Source organism: Mustela erminea, chromosome 5 (genome assembly GCF_009829155.1).
Source record: "Mustela erminea isolate mMusErm1 chromosome 5, mMusErm1.Pri, whole genome shotgun sequence".
Taxonomy (NCBI): domain Eukaryota; kingdom Metazoa; phylum Chordata; class Mammalia; order Carnivora; family Mustelidae; genus Mustela; species Mustela erminea.
In genome coordinates, this window is record NC_045618.1 from 50,503,532 (window position 1) to 50,520,112 (window position 16,581).

The 16,581-nt window shown below is 40.5% G+C and overlaps 1 protein-coding gene across 1 annotated transcript; it reads right to left on the bottom strand.

Annotated features, from left to right (window-relative positions):
* Positions 1 to 106: 106 nt before the first annotated feature.
* TOX4 (TOX high mobility group box family member 4) lies at positions 107 to 16,557 on the bottom strand. The gene is made up of 9 exons (XM_032343037.1): positions 16,441 to 16,557; positions 16,163 to 16,231; positions 8,230 to 8,472; positions 7,089 to 7,349; positions 6,507 to 6,737; positions 4,464 to 4,544; positions 3,379 to 4,122; positions 1,475 to 1,638; positions 107 to 841 (listed from the first exon to the last, which is right to left on the bottom strand). The coding sequence occupies exons 1-9, from the start codon at positions 16,444 to 16,446 to the stop codon at positions 781 to 783; spliced, it is 1,860 nt and encodes a 619-aa protein (XP_032198928.1). The 5' UTR covers positions 16,447 to 16,557; the 3' UTR covers positions 107 to 780.
* Between the last annotated feature and the right edge of the window lie 24 nt (positions 16,558 to 16,581).

The window sequence follows — 16,581 nt, forward strand, 5'->3', positions numbered from 1 at the left end:
AATGCATCCCTAGGGTGTACAGAGAATTAGCATATACATTATGTAAGTGAAAACACCTCTAGCCTTTATAAAAGATATTTCATCAAACACAACTAACACAACTTCATTAGACTTTGGTAAAACCTCTTGTATTAAGGATATAGACTTCTGCCTTTTACACTCATAAACTGTGATAAATCCAAGGAGGATCATGGACTACAGAAATAACATTATTTGAAAAGAGAAATAAATAAGAACCCCCCCAGGCGATGGTATTTTCCCTATAGCCTGGGTGCTTGCTCTGTTGAAAACTTTTGTTCTCAAAGCATGTATATGTGTGATAGCAGTTGTTCCTGTTTAAGAGATAACCTTCAATGCAGTTTTTCATCCCCTTTAAAATGGATGCACACAGCGTTTTAGCCTAGGTTCAAAACCGAGTATTCTCCCATCATTTTAATAATTGTTTAGGCATGTCCTATGACAATTATCCCGAGTTTCCTCAAACAACCCCCCACCAGCATCACCTATATTCTGCTTGTCCATATTCCCTTCACCCTTTCCTCTGCTATTATCACTGGTATCTCTGTACTTTAAAGTAAAAAGCAGTTCCAGATTACAGCAAACTCAGTAGCCTTGCTCCAAAGTATGGCCCCTGCTGAAGAGACAGAAAAGGGAAGAAGCATGAAGGACCATCATGGGTTGAAATCAGGCACTACCAGAAGCCCAGCTTTTTTTTTAAAAAGAGGCTCTTAGACATGTTTCCAGCAGATAAGTCTTGACTGGCTTGGAGAACAGGAAGGACTACTTCACAAATACCACTGTGTTTGAATTTCTAGAAGCCACCCAGGCCAAGAAGACATCCCTAAGAGAGAAGAGATACACATAAACTTAGAATTATATCCTAGTCTTTTGGAACTCTGTCTTAAATATTAAATAGCTCCATTAAGATGAAATGATATCACTCAGTATGAATTTACGAGCAGTGGGTCTTAAGTTTAGCAGTCCTGATTTACTGAAGCAGATCTGACTTAGGAAAATACCAATACTTTCATATACAGAGATAAATTCCAGGAAAATTGGGGAGATGGGCAAAATCTTCAGAACTTCTCTTGCCTCTACCACCCACCCCTTCCTTCTCCTGTCACACTTAGCATAATGGTCCTGCTCAAATTCTAATTCCTTGAGTAGCTAGATTTGTGCTAAGGAGAGAAGCTAAGCTAATATCCATAGTCACTAACAGCTTAAGGTGTTAAAATATTTTTAAAAGAGCATATGTAACTGAATGTAATGTAATCAAAAGCCCAAACTGCTGATTACGTCATCTTTGTCTATGAGGCAAATGTAAGCTCTTTTTAAGCAGAGGAAGCTTTTCTAGTCTCTATAATCAGATACACATAAAGCAATCTAGTCTACCTAAGGTCAGGTGATGCTGATTATATACTCAGGATTAATTTAGGAGTACCTGAATTGTAAGAAGGGGAAACTAAAAGCTCACCTGCAGTGCTTTACCACACATTCATTGCTGCAGTACTCATTGTCCCAGTCCTTACTCACAACGGGAGGGTTCTCACAACCGGACCTCACACATCGAGGCTGGGGTGAGAGTGTCACAGGAGACCCACTCACCAATTCAACATCCATTTGAGAAGGAGACTCAACCTATGAGAGGAAGAGAGCACCAAAAAGACAAATTAGATTGCTACTTACTTTGGGTTTTTAAAATTTTATTTGTTTATTTGGCAGAGAGGGAACACAAGCAGGGACAGAGGTAGGGAGAAGCAGGCTCCCCACCAAGCAGGGAGTACAATGTGGGGCTCGATCCCAGGACTCTGGGATCATGACCTGAGCTGAAGACAGATGCTCACAACTGAGTCACCCAGGTGCCCTCCACCTTTTTTTTTTTTTTTTTAAAGATGTGATTTGTCAGAGCACAAGCAGGGGCCACAGCAGGCAGAGGGAGAAGCAGGCTCCCTGCTGAGCAAGGGGCCCAATATGGGACTCAATCCCAGGACACTGGGATCATGATCTGAGCTAAAGGCAGGTACTTAACCAATTAAGTCATCCAGAGATCACAGGGGGGCAGAGTTTTTTATAAAAGAGTTACTGGTTTCCCCCTCTATATGCAGCTTTAGACTGACAAAGATTCCTCCAGTCGGAGGAATGCTAGCTAGTACTCCTTAACTTTAACCCATTGAGCCACCCAGATGCCCCAGTACTCCTTAATTTTAATCTTATCACTGACTTTATTCCAAACTTGAATAATACTCCTGAAAATGTCCAAAGTATGGTGTGAGTAGAGGCTGGTTTACTTCAACTAGGATTGGGAGGGCTAAGAGAAGATAAAATGCACCATTAGAAAAAAGTAAAGACCTTGGGGGGGGTGTCACAGTTTCCAGCTGACAGGGGTTATTTTTCTTTAAATGATTGCTTCATTAATTGTGGATCTGGAGTCTCAAAGCAGGCCCATATTTTATTTAAAAAGACTATTGGTGAGGCGCCTGCCTGTGTGGCTCAGTGGGTTAAGCCTATGCCTTCAGCTCAGGTCATGATCTCAGGGTCCTGGGATCAAGCCCTGCATTGGGCTCTCTGCTCAGCAGGGAGCCTGCTTCCCCCTCTCTCTCTGCCTGCCTCTCTCTTCCTACTTGTGATTTCTCTCTTTGTCAAATAAATAAATAAAATCTTAAAAAAAAATAAAGAGATTATTGGTCATGTAGATTAAAACTAGGTAACTGGCAGGGCGCCTGGGTGGCTCACTGGGTTAAGCCGCTGCCTTCGGCTCAGGTCATGATCTCAGGGTCCTGGGATCGAGTCCTGCATCGGGCTCTCTGCTCAGCAGGGAGCCTGCTTCCCTCTCTCTCTCTCTCTCTCTCTGCCTGCCTCTCCATCTACTTGTGATTTCTCTCTGTCAATAAATAAATAAATAAAATCTTAAAAAAAAAACAAAAAAAACTAGGTAACTGGCATCAGTTTATGTCTCTTTGGAAAGACTCCATGATATGAACCATTTTTTTTCAACCTGTACATCCCCCACCTAAAACATTAAGCCAACCAGCAGAGATGTAGGAAAAACTGAAGAACTTATATCTCCAAAGTTTAGGATCCTTGGATAGACCCCTCTGAAAAATAACTCTATGCTCAGGCTATATCCTTTTGCGTAGAACTGCAATAGGACTTCTGTGTAGTTAAGTGGTCTGGGACAGACCACCTTCCTAAATGTTTCTCACCAAGAACACTACAGATTATCATGGGTAGGAAAAGTCACAGTTGCAGGGAACTCCTATTACAGGAACTCCTGGCTGCCAGACATTAAATGCTAGTACCAACCCCCACTTTTACTGGGTCAACCAAAATAATTCTACCTTTCCACTGGTCTGGAGAAAGACTTGAAAATAGGCTCACCTCAGGAACTACATCTGTGATCATCTCACAGATTGTCTCAGGAGAAGTTTCCTCCACTGTATGGGCCTCGGGGCTGCTGTTTACAGGCCGCTCAGGACTACTTTCCACAGCTGGTGGGACTAAGGTCGTCTGCATTTTCAGAGTGGGTGGGGGCACAATCTTGATCTGCAGAGGTGGCGGCTGTTGCTGTAAATTGATTCGAACTTTCTGAGGTGGAGGCTGTTGCATGGCCTGAAGTGGGGGAGGCTGCTGCAGAATGGTCACCTGCTGTTGAGTGGGGGGCTGAGGCATCTGTTGCAGTGGAGGGGGTTGAAGTCGGGGTGGAGGCAGTTGCATAGAAGCAGCGGCTGCTGCTGCTGCCTGCAACACTGAGCGAGTGACAATTTGGGCTTGTTGACTGGGCTGGATAGTGGCTGTACTGGTTTGGCCTAGTTGGATCCCCCGGGAGGTCACTACTGTGGCTGGGATAACAGTAACCATCCCTCCTTGAGACATAGTAATAGAAGAGGGCAACATCTGTTTGGTAATAATCAACTTGGTGATATTGGGCTGACCCCCAGCCCCAGAAGATGCCTGGTTTGCCACATATGAGGAAAGAGTGGAGTTAACAACAATGGAAGGGGAGAGGGCAGGGGGCTCTGTTGAGGCTGGTGCTGGAGATGCTGGGTCAACAGTAGCCATAGGAGGTGGAGAAGGAGTCTGTGACGGTGGCACTGGATCCAATTCTACTGTTTCCACAGTGGCCTAAAAGACCCAAAAGAAATAAAGACAGCCATTGGGAAATTTATTCTCTTCCCCAGAACATATTCACTCTAATCACCTCCCAAGAAAAGATAAATCACAGAGTGGGAGAAAGAAAAGAACTCTGGGAGTAAACAATGCAGTAATTGTAAATAATGGAGATAAACTCAGAAAGACGAACTGGTAGGGTTTGTGACAGACAATAGGAAACCTGTTATATACTTTTAAGCTTTTAATACAACATAAAATTATCAGGTCCCACAGGTTTTTGGTAGTATTTACTTCTTGTAATTGCTAATAAACAGCTCCAAAAATCTTTTTATTGCTTTAAGTAGCCCTCTTACCTGACATTCTTGATTGTCTTTATATGCAGCCAGAGCCTTCAGATACTCTTTCTTGGCAGCTTCAGTTTTCCTCTTATATACCTACAGGAAAGGGAGAGACTGTTTAAAAAGTCCCCATACTCCTAGAAAAGACTAATAATTCTCTATTACTTATCAACGAATGACAGTTCATCTCAGTTAAATACTGACATAACTCTTTTGAGTGAATATACTTCTGGAAGCTAGTAATCAAGACAGTCTCCACAGTCGACTCTACAGTGACCATGCATCTGAAAGTCAAACAATCAGCAAGTCTTGCCAGAACAACGATGCTTCCAGAGTTAACCCCAACCCATGCCCACTTTTATAACAACAACAAAAAATTCAGATCCAAACACTATATAAAATCAATAGTCTGCTTAGCCTGTCACTGTGTCTAATGAGTATACTCTCCCTTAAAGAATGTGACAAATTATTTGCAATGATGGCCCCAAGAATTCCTCCCATCTTGTGTACTTTTTCTTCCATCAAGGGCTGAAACCTATTTCCCTGTCCTTTGAATCTGGGATAGATCTATGAACTGCTTTGACCATAAGAAGATGGCTAAAGTGACAGAGGCCTTGCTCTAAGTCTGCCATGCTATAAGGAAGCCAGTCTGGCCTTTTGAAGGATGAGAGGCCATGTGAATGAGCAGGAAAGCCAACAAGTAGCACCAAATGTCACACATGGGAGCAAGGTCACTTTGCCATACCAGCTGTCATTTGACTATAACCACAAGAATGAGCCCAGGCAAGAGCATCAGAAAAACCATCTAATCGGGGCACCTGGGTGGCTCAGTGGGTTTAGCCTCTGACTTCGGCTCAGTTCATGATCTCAGGGTCCTGGGATCGAGCCCCGCATCGGGCTTTCTGCTCGGCAGGGTGCCTGCTTCCCCATCTCTCTCTCTGCCTCTCTGCCTACTTGTGATCTCTCTCTGTCAAATAAAATCTTAAAAAAAAAAACAAAAAAACAAAAAAAACCATCTAATCAATTCACTTTATCATGAGAAACAATAAACTGCCACTATTTAGAGCTATTAAATTTGTGGTCTGTTGAGCAGCAATAAAAGCTATAAGTTACAAATTTCAGCTTTTTGTTCCAAATATTAAGTAGCAGACTCACTTTGATCCAAGACCTGGGGAGTCAAAGGCAATGTTAACTATAGCCATCTTCAGTATTAATTGTATTGTATTTTTACATGGTATAATCTTTCTTTCGTTCTTTAGAACAAAGGAGAGAGGAATAGAAGTGAGGGAGGGGCGGGGGGGAGAATGGGAGAGAAAGAATCTTAAGGAGGCTTCACATAAAGTGTGGAGCCCAAGGTGGGATTCAATCTCATGATCCTGAGATCATGACCTGAGCTGAAACCAAGACTTGGATGCTTAAGCCAACTGAGCCACCCAGGTGCCCCTATTTTTTAAATCCATATTAAATTTAGAGAGTTAACTATAGTTTTTAAGTTTATACTAGGACAATAAGAAAACCATAAACTAAAGTCTAAATTCAGACTGAGGCTAGTAGATCTTAGAGATGCAATTTACAAGGAATGGCCTAATTTTACAGATGTTGTAAAATGTAAAAATGTAAAAAATGGTGTTTAAATTAGATTTCAGTGTTTTTATAAACATTGTTAATAACTTTTAGATGTGCATTCTGGATTCAGTGGATGGCTATAACTTTTAAGGCGAAGTATGTTATGTGAATGCTACTTAAAAAAAGAGTTGATACTGGGGGCACCTGGGTGGCTCAGTTGGTTAAGTGACTGCCTTTGGCTCAGGTCATGATCCCAGAGTCCTGGGATCGAGCCCTGAGTCAGGCTCCTTCCTCAGCGGCGAGTCTACTTCTTCCTCTTCCTCTGCCTGCTACTCTGCCTGTTTGTGCTCTCTGTCAAATAAATAAAATCTTTTAAAAAAAGATATTAAATAAGAACTTAAAAAGTTAAAAGAAAACTTAAAGTTTTTTATCCCCTTACTTAAAAACTTCTAGGACATTCACTACCCACTAGTCCCTCCATGTTTTGTTCACCTGTTTTTGCTCCTCTCCAAGACTATCCCACATGGAGGCCACAATTTTTGAAACCTCCCCAAAAGTGGCATTGGGATTCTGTCCCTTGATGGCAGCCTGTGTATCACGGAAGAATAAAGCATATGCTGAAACTGGCTTCTGAGGTTCATTAGGGTCTTTCTTTTTTCTCTTCTTTGGGGCCTTCTGCTTTTTTCCTGCTTCCACCACAACTGTCTTCTGGCTGGGAAGTTGCTGCAAGGGAGAAAACAGAGGATTACAAAAGGAAAGAAGGAAGTGTCATGTCTGGAGAACTGTAAGAAAAGGACTTTTATGTGGGGGAACTAACTAGGCACATGGATGGAATTTTCAGAAATGCTAAAAAGAGGCAATAGGATTAAGACATTAGTAAAGTATGTGAGGACCAATTAGAATGGGGATTGGGAAAAGCATTATAAACTGTAGATTGAGAGGCAGGACCCCATACCCAGAAAAAAGCAGAGGAGATGGCAGGGCAGGAGCAAATAATACTGAGTAGGCTCTGTATGCCAAGAGTTTTAACCCAGAATATCATGGCAGATTTGATTTTGGCAGGGAATGCCTCACCCTCCGGAAATCCTCAACACCATCCTCATGAAGTGAACTAGTAGGTGAAGGGGTGGTTGAAAGACGATCCTCAGGTGACTGGGCAGGTGGCAAGATGGTGCCACCCCCTAAGCTCAAACCAAGTTGAGAACTCAGTTCTGACTGATCAATGGTGGTCAACTGGCTATGCCCCATCAAGCCAGATGTCATGTCTGTCATTGGTACATCAATTGTAACAGGTGGGTTGGCACTATACTGAGTTCCTATAGAATGGTCCAAGTCCTGAGAGAAGCAGAAGGACTAATTAAACACTAAATATTAAAAAACACCACTCTTTCCCCCCACTGAATTCAGGACAGTTTATAACCTTTGCTTACCCAGACTGTATCATCATTTAAAGACTAAACATCAAATACTTTATATAAAGTATATTAAGCTTTTTAGTAAAGTACAGAAATTATTAAAATCAACTTCTTTGTACTGAAAAGCCTGTTCTAAAATAATGAAAAATAACCAGAGAAGTTTTAATTATGGACAAGTTGAAAGGACAAATAAATTATTCAGTAATCTGGAGGTAGTGATGACACACAGGGTAAAGAAAAACTTCCTTCCTGTACTCTCCTACAATAATGGTTTTTAAAATTGCAACACACAGGCAATCAAGAGTAGGCCAGTGTTAGAGATTTTTGGCACCAAACATAGTGTGAAGATGTGCTACTGATGAAATGTGCTGGAAGCCCAATACACCCGATTTATAACATACTAATTCACAATTAATACATTTGGTTCAGCCTGGGTTTGAATAACTCTCAACATGCCGGCTATCATACATTTTCTTTACACACATTTTAATCTTAGGATGTGATGGCAATTATAGGTGAAAAAAACACCCTCCCCTATCACAATCCTTTTCATATCTGGGTGAACACTGGACATTTCATAATTTTAAATCATTTTTCAAATAAAATTGACTCAAATGATAAATATCCTTCAGGGGAAATGAAGTCTTCATTTCCCCTGAAGGCTCCCCTGTGAGCCTTTAAACACAGAATGAGAACCAAGTAATACCCAAGTGTAGTAGGGAAGAGAGAGTCACTTTTATCTCCCGTACCACCACCAAGCCCAGGAGCTTGGGTAAATTTGATAATGTCTTGCCCCTTACCATGGTCAAGCCCCCACTCAGGAGCCCCCCGCCCTGCTCCATCAAGCCATGGGTCATGCCCACAGGCATGTCCAATGTCTGGACCCCATATTGGGCTGAAAAGCTGCCATCCTGAGAGGAGGAGGGGTCTGCCAGGTCATCAAAGTGGCCAACCACATCTGAGACAGCCAGTGAGGGATCAGAATCCAAAGAGATAGGTGGGATTTCAAATTCCTCATCTCCCAAGCTTGGTGTATGGAATGTCTGTAGGGGGAAAAAAGGGAAAAAAAAGTTAGTTTTAAGAGGAGGAACTGCATACTGCTAAGTGGAGAACATGGCTGGGTACTGGAGTTTCTTAGCCTACCTCTGGATCCTATTTTTGTTACCAATTTATTAGGACCTATTTGATTTCACAAATAAACCTCTCTTATTTTTTTTTCAATTTTATTTTTTCAGTGTTCCAAGATTCATTGTTTATGCACCACACCCAATGCTCCATGCAATACATACCCACCTTAATAACGACCACCAGGCTCACCTAACCCTCCACCCGCCTTAAACTGCTCTTCTTCTTAATAGCCTTGGTCATACGGCATATACAAGGCTGCCAAAATCAATTACAGTTTTCAGTTTCTTATCTTTGCCATCTCAGTTGTCCTATCATGCTTATTGTTTTAATGAGTGACTCTTTTTCAGCACTGTTAGTAAGGACCCAGTCTTTATAAATTGTTTTGCCCACTATGTTTAAAAACTCTCGAGAACATTCTAATTGACAACAGTTATTTTGCAGTTATACACCTGAACTATTAGACAACAGAAATTCATTGTCAGCCAGACAATTATACTTTTTTGATTACTGTTTTTAGGTTCCTTTGACACAAATTCTAAAAGGTACTGTCACAGGAACAATATCCTCTTCTAAGGTATCTACACTTAAGAATTCCATCTTAGAAATCATGACATTAACAAGAAATAAGGTTACCATTTGTACAGCATTTTTGGAAAACCCAACAATGTCAAGGTTAATACTGAGCAGAAAAATCTTCATTAAGAGCTACAGCCAAAAGGCAAACTGGTTCTCTAACTTTCTTAGTCTTGCTCTCACAGAGCCTTTTCTGCAACAGAGGAAGAAAAAGATTACTCCAGCTAGCCATAAAACCCAATTCCTTCCTTGAATTCAACTACAGTAACAGAATCGTTCTATATGGAAGGGGTGAACATTCATGGAGCTAAAAGACCAACGTCTAACAGTAAATGCTACAGTTCCTTTTTGACACTAAAAAACTAAAATGGCAACATCTGTAGCAAGAGCATTATCTCTTATAAGAAACTTTGCAAGAGACTTTGATGTCAGAGACGTATGGGTTCAAGTTCCAACTCTGTCAATTACTAAAGGACTCTGAAGGGGTCTTCCTCATCTATAAAATGAGAGTTGTAACAGTATTCTTATATTGTTATTTTAATAACTATTAATCATTGCTATAATAATGTTAACATCCTAATTATTATTAATTTATGACCTGGTAATCAGTTATAGATAATTAGAATTTTAGAAACTTTAAATTCAGTCAACCTATCACAATGGTATAGTAAATATCAACTGATTCAGACCAAATTCAGTAATTACCCACATTTCCCCCCCATGATTAAACACTGCATTCTTTAAGAGTTCCTCAAGGTTATTATAGGTCCAGAAAGGGTCTCATTAATATCACCATATTTAGGGGCACCTGGGCGGCTCAGATGGTTAAGCTTCTGCCTTCAGCTCAGGTGATGATCTCCAGTTCCTAGGATGGAGCCCCATGTCAGGCTCCCAGGTCAGCGGGGAGTCTGGTTCTTCCTCTCCCCCTGCTTGTGCTCTCTCTTAAATGAAAAAATAAAATCTTAAAAAAAAAATCACCAAATTTACTTTATTTTTTTATTTTATTTTTTTTAAACTTTTTTTTTTTTTTTAGATTTTATTTATTTATTTGACAGAGAGAAATCACAAGTAGATGGAGAGGCAGGCAGAGAGAGAGAGGGAAGCAGGCTCCCTGCGGAGCAGAGAGCCCGATGCGGGACTCGATCCCAGGACCCTGAGATCATGACCTGAGCCGAAGGCAGCGGCTTAACCCACTGAGCCACCCAGGCGCCCCAAATTTACTTTATTTTTTAAGTTTTATTTATTTATGTAATTTCTACACCCAACATGGGGCTTGAACTCACAGCCCCAAGGTCAAGAATCGCCTGCTCTTCTGACTGAGCCAGCCAGATGCTCCACCATTTTTATTTTAATGAAGACATTGCTAGAAACAAATTTCCAGCTGGCAGAAACTAGGGAGAAAAAAGGTATGTCTGTGAAATGCCTAATCTCTCTGAATCACATTGGCAAACTGAAAAAAGTTTCCTACAAGACAAAAAAGATATATATATATATATATATATATATATATATATATATATCTTGCTTCATTTCTACATTTTCCTTCTTCCAAGATCCTTACTATTTTACTTAACATGGTAAAAAATTTGGTAGTTATGTGAGATGTGACATTAGAGTGGTACAAGGAACAGGAGCAAGCAGTTCTTGATGGGAAAAACTAAAAATCTTCCCAATAACTGAACTTTTCTCAGTACACAGATCATGATTCTTGTGTGAAAGTTCTGAACTTGAGGTTCGTGACTCTTTCTGAAATTTCAGTTTAGGTTCATGTGAGATTTTTCAAGAGTGGACAAATATTTCTACCAAATTTTCATGCAAACAAAGTTATGGGGATGGGAAAAAGGATCAGGGTAAACATTTACTGTAATAGATTTAATAGTTGTATGATAGGTGTGCCTGGGTGGCTCAGTGGGTTAAAGCCTCTGCCTTCGGCTCAAGTCATGATCTCAGGGTCCTGGGATGGAGCCCCCCCATCAGGCTCTCTGCTCAGCGGGGAGTCTGCTTCTTGGACTATCTCTCACTCTCTGATCTCTCGCAAATAAATAAAACCTTTCAAAAAAAAATAGTTGTATTAAGGGGGTAGGAGAAGAATAAATGAAACAAGATGGGATTGGGAGGGAGACAAACCACAAGTGACTCTTAATCTCACAAAACAGACCGAGGGTTGCTGCAGGGAGGGGGGTTGGGAGAAGGGGGGGTTATGGACATTGGGGAGGGTATGTGCTATGGTGAGAGCTGTGAAGTTTGTAAACCTGGCGATTCACAGACCTGTACCCCTGGGGATAAAAATATAAAATTAAAAAATTAAAAAAAAAAAAAAAGCAAAGAAATGTAAAAACAAAAAAAGTTGTATGATATTAGTTTTCAATTTTTATAAGATACAGAATATTTTGACAAAGCAAAAGATGCCTATCCTTTTCTGCTTAGCAGAACAAAAAGCAGCTCTGCCAAGATATGAAAATGATACTATTTGGTAAAGAGAACAGAAAAAGTAAAAATTCATATCCAAAACAAGAGACCAATGTTCTGCAAAGGACTACCCTTCATAAACCATCTGGAGTGTTCTCATGGACTACACTAAAAACTCAGACATGCAGAGATTCCATTGTATCAAATTAACAAGGCACTCTTTCTATGCACCACCCCCTGGAATGTGGAAACAGCTTTGTTATTCAGTATCCATAGCTTTAAAGTTGTTTGGGGGGGGGTTGATTTGCTTATTTGTTTCTTCCCTAAGTAAAGTAATAGCAATGATCAAGAATACAGAGGGTAAAATACAGGCTAGAATACACACCAGATTCACTCTAAAGCTCTTTTATTACCACAAATGATTATGGAGGGAAAACTAATAATGAATATCTAGTTATTTTATTTTAGTGGGTCTGCTACATAACTAGATCATACTCTACCACATATAAAACTATAGCAGATAATCAGGTAAAAATAAGTGATTTTGACTCAGGAGAAAACAAGATGATGTAGCTACTGTCTCATTCAGGCTTCTTTTCCTTCTCTGTTAAATACTGGGCATTTTTAAGGAAGAAAACAATTTGGGAATTACAGTTTATAAACAAGGATGCTCAGCTATTTAGAGAATGAAACAAAACAAAACAAAAATATGATTTCCCTCTTTTCCTATTTCCCCATGCCAAAACATACAACCCAGTATTTCTTTAAATACTTTGTGTAGATTACTCATTTTAAAGAAATTTATTTTAATCTAATACCTATTTACTCCTACTACACTGGTAAAATGGGTCATTAAGATAATCTGTTGTTCTTCTTAAAAAAATGCTATAGTGAACATTTTAACTATTTAGCTGGAAATAATTAACTGGTTCTAATATTATAAGTACTTTTCCTAATTAAAAATAGGTATCTTCATATTATTTCCTGAAAGTGCTGAAAGCACAGTATCATTGTATAAGAGCCAATAAGAATGAGGAAAACAGAAAGATTAAAGTCCCTTCAGATAGTACAACTTCCCTGTCTCAAGCAATGCTATAACACATCTTAAGCATTCCTCTCTGGATACTTACTCCTTAGAAATTTTTAGTAAAGTGTATAGCTCAAAGAATTTTTACATATGTAAACATCCAATTAACCATCACCCAGATCAAAGATAGAGAACTTTTACATCACTGTAAAGATTCTGTCATACTCCTTCCCAGTCAATATTCTCTCCTTTCTTTTCTTTAAATTTTATTTATTTGACAGAGATCACAAGCAGGCAGAGAGGCAGGCAGAGAGAGAGGAGGAAGCAGGCTCCCTGCCGAGCAGAGAGCCCGATGCGGGGCTCGATCCCAAGACCCTGAGACCATGACCCGAGCCGAAGGCAGAGACCCAACCCTCTGAGCCACCCAGGCGCCCCTATTCTCTCCTTTTCATAACAGGTGCCACTATTCTGATTTTTATTACCATAGTTTCACATTGTCTATTCCCTATATTTATTAAAAAAAAAAAAAGAACTTATATAGTGTCTACTCTGTTATGTCAGGCTTTTTTCAAATTAAAAATCTGAAATGTATGTATAATATATATGTGATCGATATCTATCGATCACATATATATTATACATACATTTCAGATTTTTAATTTATTTGTCAGAGAGAGAGAGAGACAGCGAGTGCATGCACAAGCAGGCGGAGTGTCAGGCAGAGGGAGAAGCAGGCTTCCCGCTGAGCAAGGAGCCTGATGTGGGCCTTGATCCCAGGCCACTGGGATCATGACCTGAGCCAAAAGCAGACGCTCAACCAACTGAGCCACTCAGGCATGCCAATAATATATTTTTGCGATCACCCAAGGTACATTTATTAGTAGTTCATATTCTTTTTTATGGCTATGTAGTATCTCTTTTTACAAAAGTACCAGTTTAGAGACATTTGGGTTGTTTCCAGTGCTTAGCTATTATGAGTAAAGTTGCTGTGGACATACATGTTTTTGGTGAATATACGCACTCACTTCTCTCATGTTTACATCCAGGAGTAGAACTGCTGGGTCCCGGGGTAGGTTCATGTTCATTTTTAGCAGATACTGTTAGTTTTTCAAAGTAATTGAATCAATTTACACTTCAATCAGAATGGTTAAGAGTTATATGAATCCTTGCAAAATCTTGTAATTGTGTTTTTAATTTTAGCCCTTCTACTGGGTACATAGTCATGCTCGTTATAATTTAACTGGTATTCCCCTGATGAGTGATGATGACACTCTTTCATCTGGATACCCTCTTTTGTGAAGTGTGTGTTCAAATCTTCTGCCCATTTTTAAATTGGATTTTTTACTCTACAAGTATTTTATATATCCTGAGTATGTGTCAGGTATGTGTATTAAAATATCTTCTCCCAGTCTATGGTGTAGCTATTTAATTTCTTGATGTCTTTTGATGAAAACACATTTCTAATTTCAATGAACTCCAGTTTTTCAATTGTTAGCATTTTTAGACATCTATCTTTTATTTCTTGCAAGGAAACTCTAAATATCACTTTTTCTTTTTCTTTTTCTTAAGATTTTATTTATTTATTTGACAGAGAGAGATCACAAGTAGGCAGAGAGGCAGGCAGAGAGGAAGGGAAGCAGGCCCCCTGCTGAGCAGAGAGCCCGACTCGGGACTTGATCCCAGGATCCTGAGATCATGACCCAAGCCGAAGGCAGCGGCTTAACCCACTGAGCCACCTGGGCGCCCCAAAATATCACTTTTTCTAAAAGAAAAACTTAATATCACCTTTACCTAGTTCTAAGTTATATTGAAGGTGGTTCACAATAAGACCAAGCACAACAAAAACCACAAACCAATTGAAATAAAGGTCAAAAGCGAAAAAAAAAAAGAGGGGAAGGGACGGTGAAGTTATAATGAGAAAAATTGTTAGCAACAACAAAGACCTAAGCTAAAGGAAGACACTGAAATTTAGCTGTGAGCTTCCTGGCAAAATTGTTTGTTGTTGTTTGGTTTTTTAATTTCTTCAAGTTATAAAAACACACACAAAAAGGATAGACTCAAACCTGGAGAGTTTCTTTATGAGGCCAGTGTGAAATTTACCACACTCTAAATTTAAATCTGATTCAGAAGAAATTGGCAGTGAGGGGCGCCTGGGTGGCTCAGTCCTTAAGCATCTGCCTTTGGCTCAGGTCATGATCCCAGGGTCCTGGGATTGAGTCCCACATCTGGCTCCCTGCTCAGTGGGAAGCCTGCTTCTCTCTCTCCCACTCCCCCTGTCTGTGTTCTTTCTCTTGTTGTGTCTCTGTCAAATAAATAAATAAATATTTTTTTTAAAAAAACGAAAAAAAGAAATTGGCAATGATGCACATTCATGTGGATAAGGTCGATGTGAGATTTGTAACACTCCAAATAATGAAATTAAATCATGGAGATAGCATTCAGAAGAAAATGGCAACGAGACTGGAAAGCATCAAAGAGATTTAGTTTTATATAATTTATAGATTTGTTGTTCATTTGAGCCACACCTTCCCTTCCTTAAGAGAATAACAATAACCAATAATGGCAATAAAGAAATCAAACTATCAATTGTCCCTTTTCAATCTAATTCTCATCCATGAAAATGTTAAGGTTTAATACAGGATAAACCTACTCAACAGCAACTGAGAATTCTTAGGACAAAAAACAAAACTGACGCAAGTGCTTCACATCACTTTAGGGGGAAAAAAAGTACTAAAAATTCTCAAAAAACCCCCCAAATTCTAGAAAGCTCAAGACAAGTTTTTCAAAGACCAGGAAATTTATTTTTTCTGTTCCAAATCTTACTATTTCACCCTGCCTAAATAAGTGATTTGTGTCTATATTACGACAATATTTGAAGCAAAGCTTTTTCACAGATACTAAAGTACCTCATCATAACCATTACTTCTACTTCACATCATAAGAAACTCTTTTTACAGCCATTTGACAGCTAGAGAATCTGTGACATACAAAGGTGAAGTAACCTGCCCAAACTCTTGAGTCACTGGCAAACAAACACATGTACTCAACTCCATGTTTTCTAGCAACTATTTCCTTTCATCCTGTCATTAGCAAAACAAGCCTATTGGTAAACATAACTACCTAAAAAAAAAAAAATCCTTGAGTAGAAGTTTAAGTGAAACAAAGACCCTGCAACAGAGATAGTTCCAAGAAGAACACATGTTCACAGTTAACCCTTTAAAAGGAAACTCCTCGCTTACCCCAATTTCTTTAGCTGAAATAATCTCTTCCCGCTGTGACCCACCCCTACCTTGTTGTAGTTATTACTCCTCCAATGAAAGGAAACAATTCCACCCTGTCTTCCAATCCAGAATCACTCTGAAATGGGTTAGCTCTTTCCAAAGTCCTGCTTTTCTGATGACAGCAGCTTCCCGGGCCTTCCCCTTAGTCTTCATAGGTTCTGGAAGCAGCTGCCACTGTCCTCTGAACACCAATCGCCACCCCTAATTCCCAGCCTCCCCCCGCCCCCGCCCAAGCGTCCCGGCTCTCCTCCCCACCACCCTACCCGACCTCGGCTTCAGGCCCTCCCCCCCACAGCGTCGCCAGCTCGTGCTCACCTCGGCCCCTGACAGGAAGGGGTGCGAGGGCCCTGTGATCGTCAGGTAATTGTCATTTCCTCCGGGAAACTGGAAACCAAAAGAAAACCGCGGGGATAAGTTAGGGGGAGTAGGGAACTAGCATAGAGCGAAGGATTCTGTCCCCGACATTCTGACAACACTCCCAAACCCGGCTCCCTTCGCCCCTCCCATCAGCAGCCTCTCCGCCCGGCTTCCCGCCTGTTTCGACTCGGTCGGCCGCGCTCTCTCGCCAGCCTTCCTAACGCTCAGGTTCCTACCTCCATCTTCACACAACGGCTACCACCGTCTCAGTTCCCTCATCGCTCCCACAGCCCCCACCGGACTCGAACTGCCGTCACTTCCTCAAGGACGCGCGTCGCTCTCCACTGATTGGAAGGAGCGCCGTGGGGCTGTTGCCG

What these genes read in the sequence shown, in the direction of transcription:
- TOX4 (XM_032343037.1), bottom strand. An exon ending in CCTTCCTGTCAGGGGCCGAG is followed by an intron (nt 8,473 to 16,162) that starts GTGAGCACGAGC and finishes TTCCCCCTACAG; the next exon opens with ACATTCCATACACCAAGCTT. An exon ending in TCACAGATGTAGTTCCTGAG is followed by an intron (nt 1,639 to 3,378) that starts GTGAGCCTATTT and finishes TTCCTCTCATAG; the next exon opens with GTTGAGTCTCCTTCTCAAAT.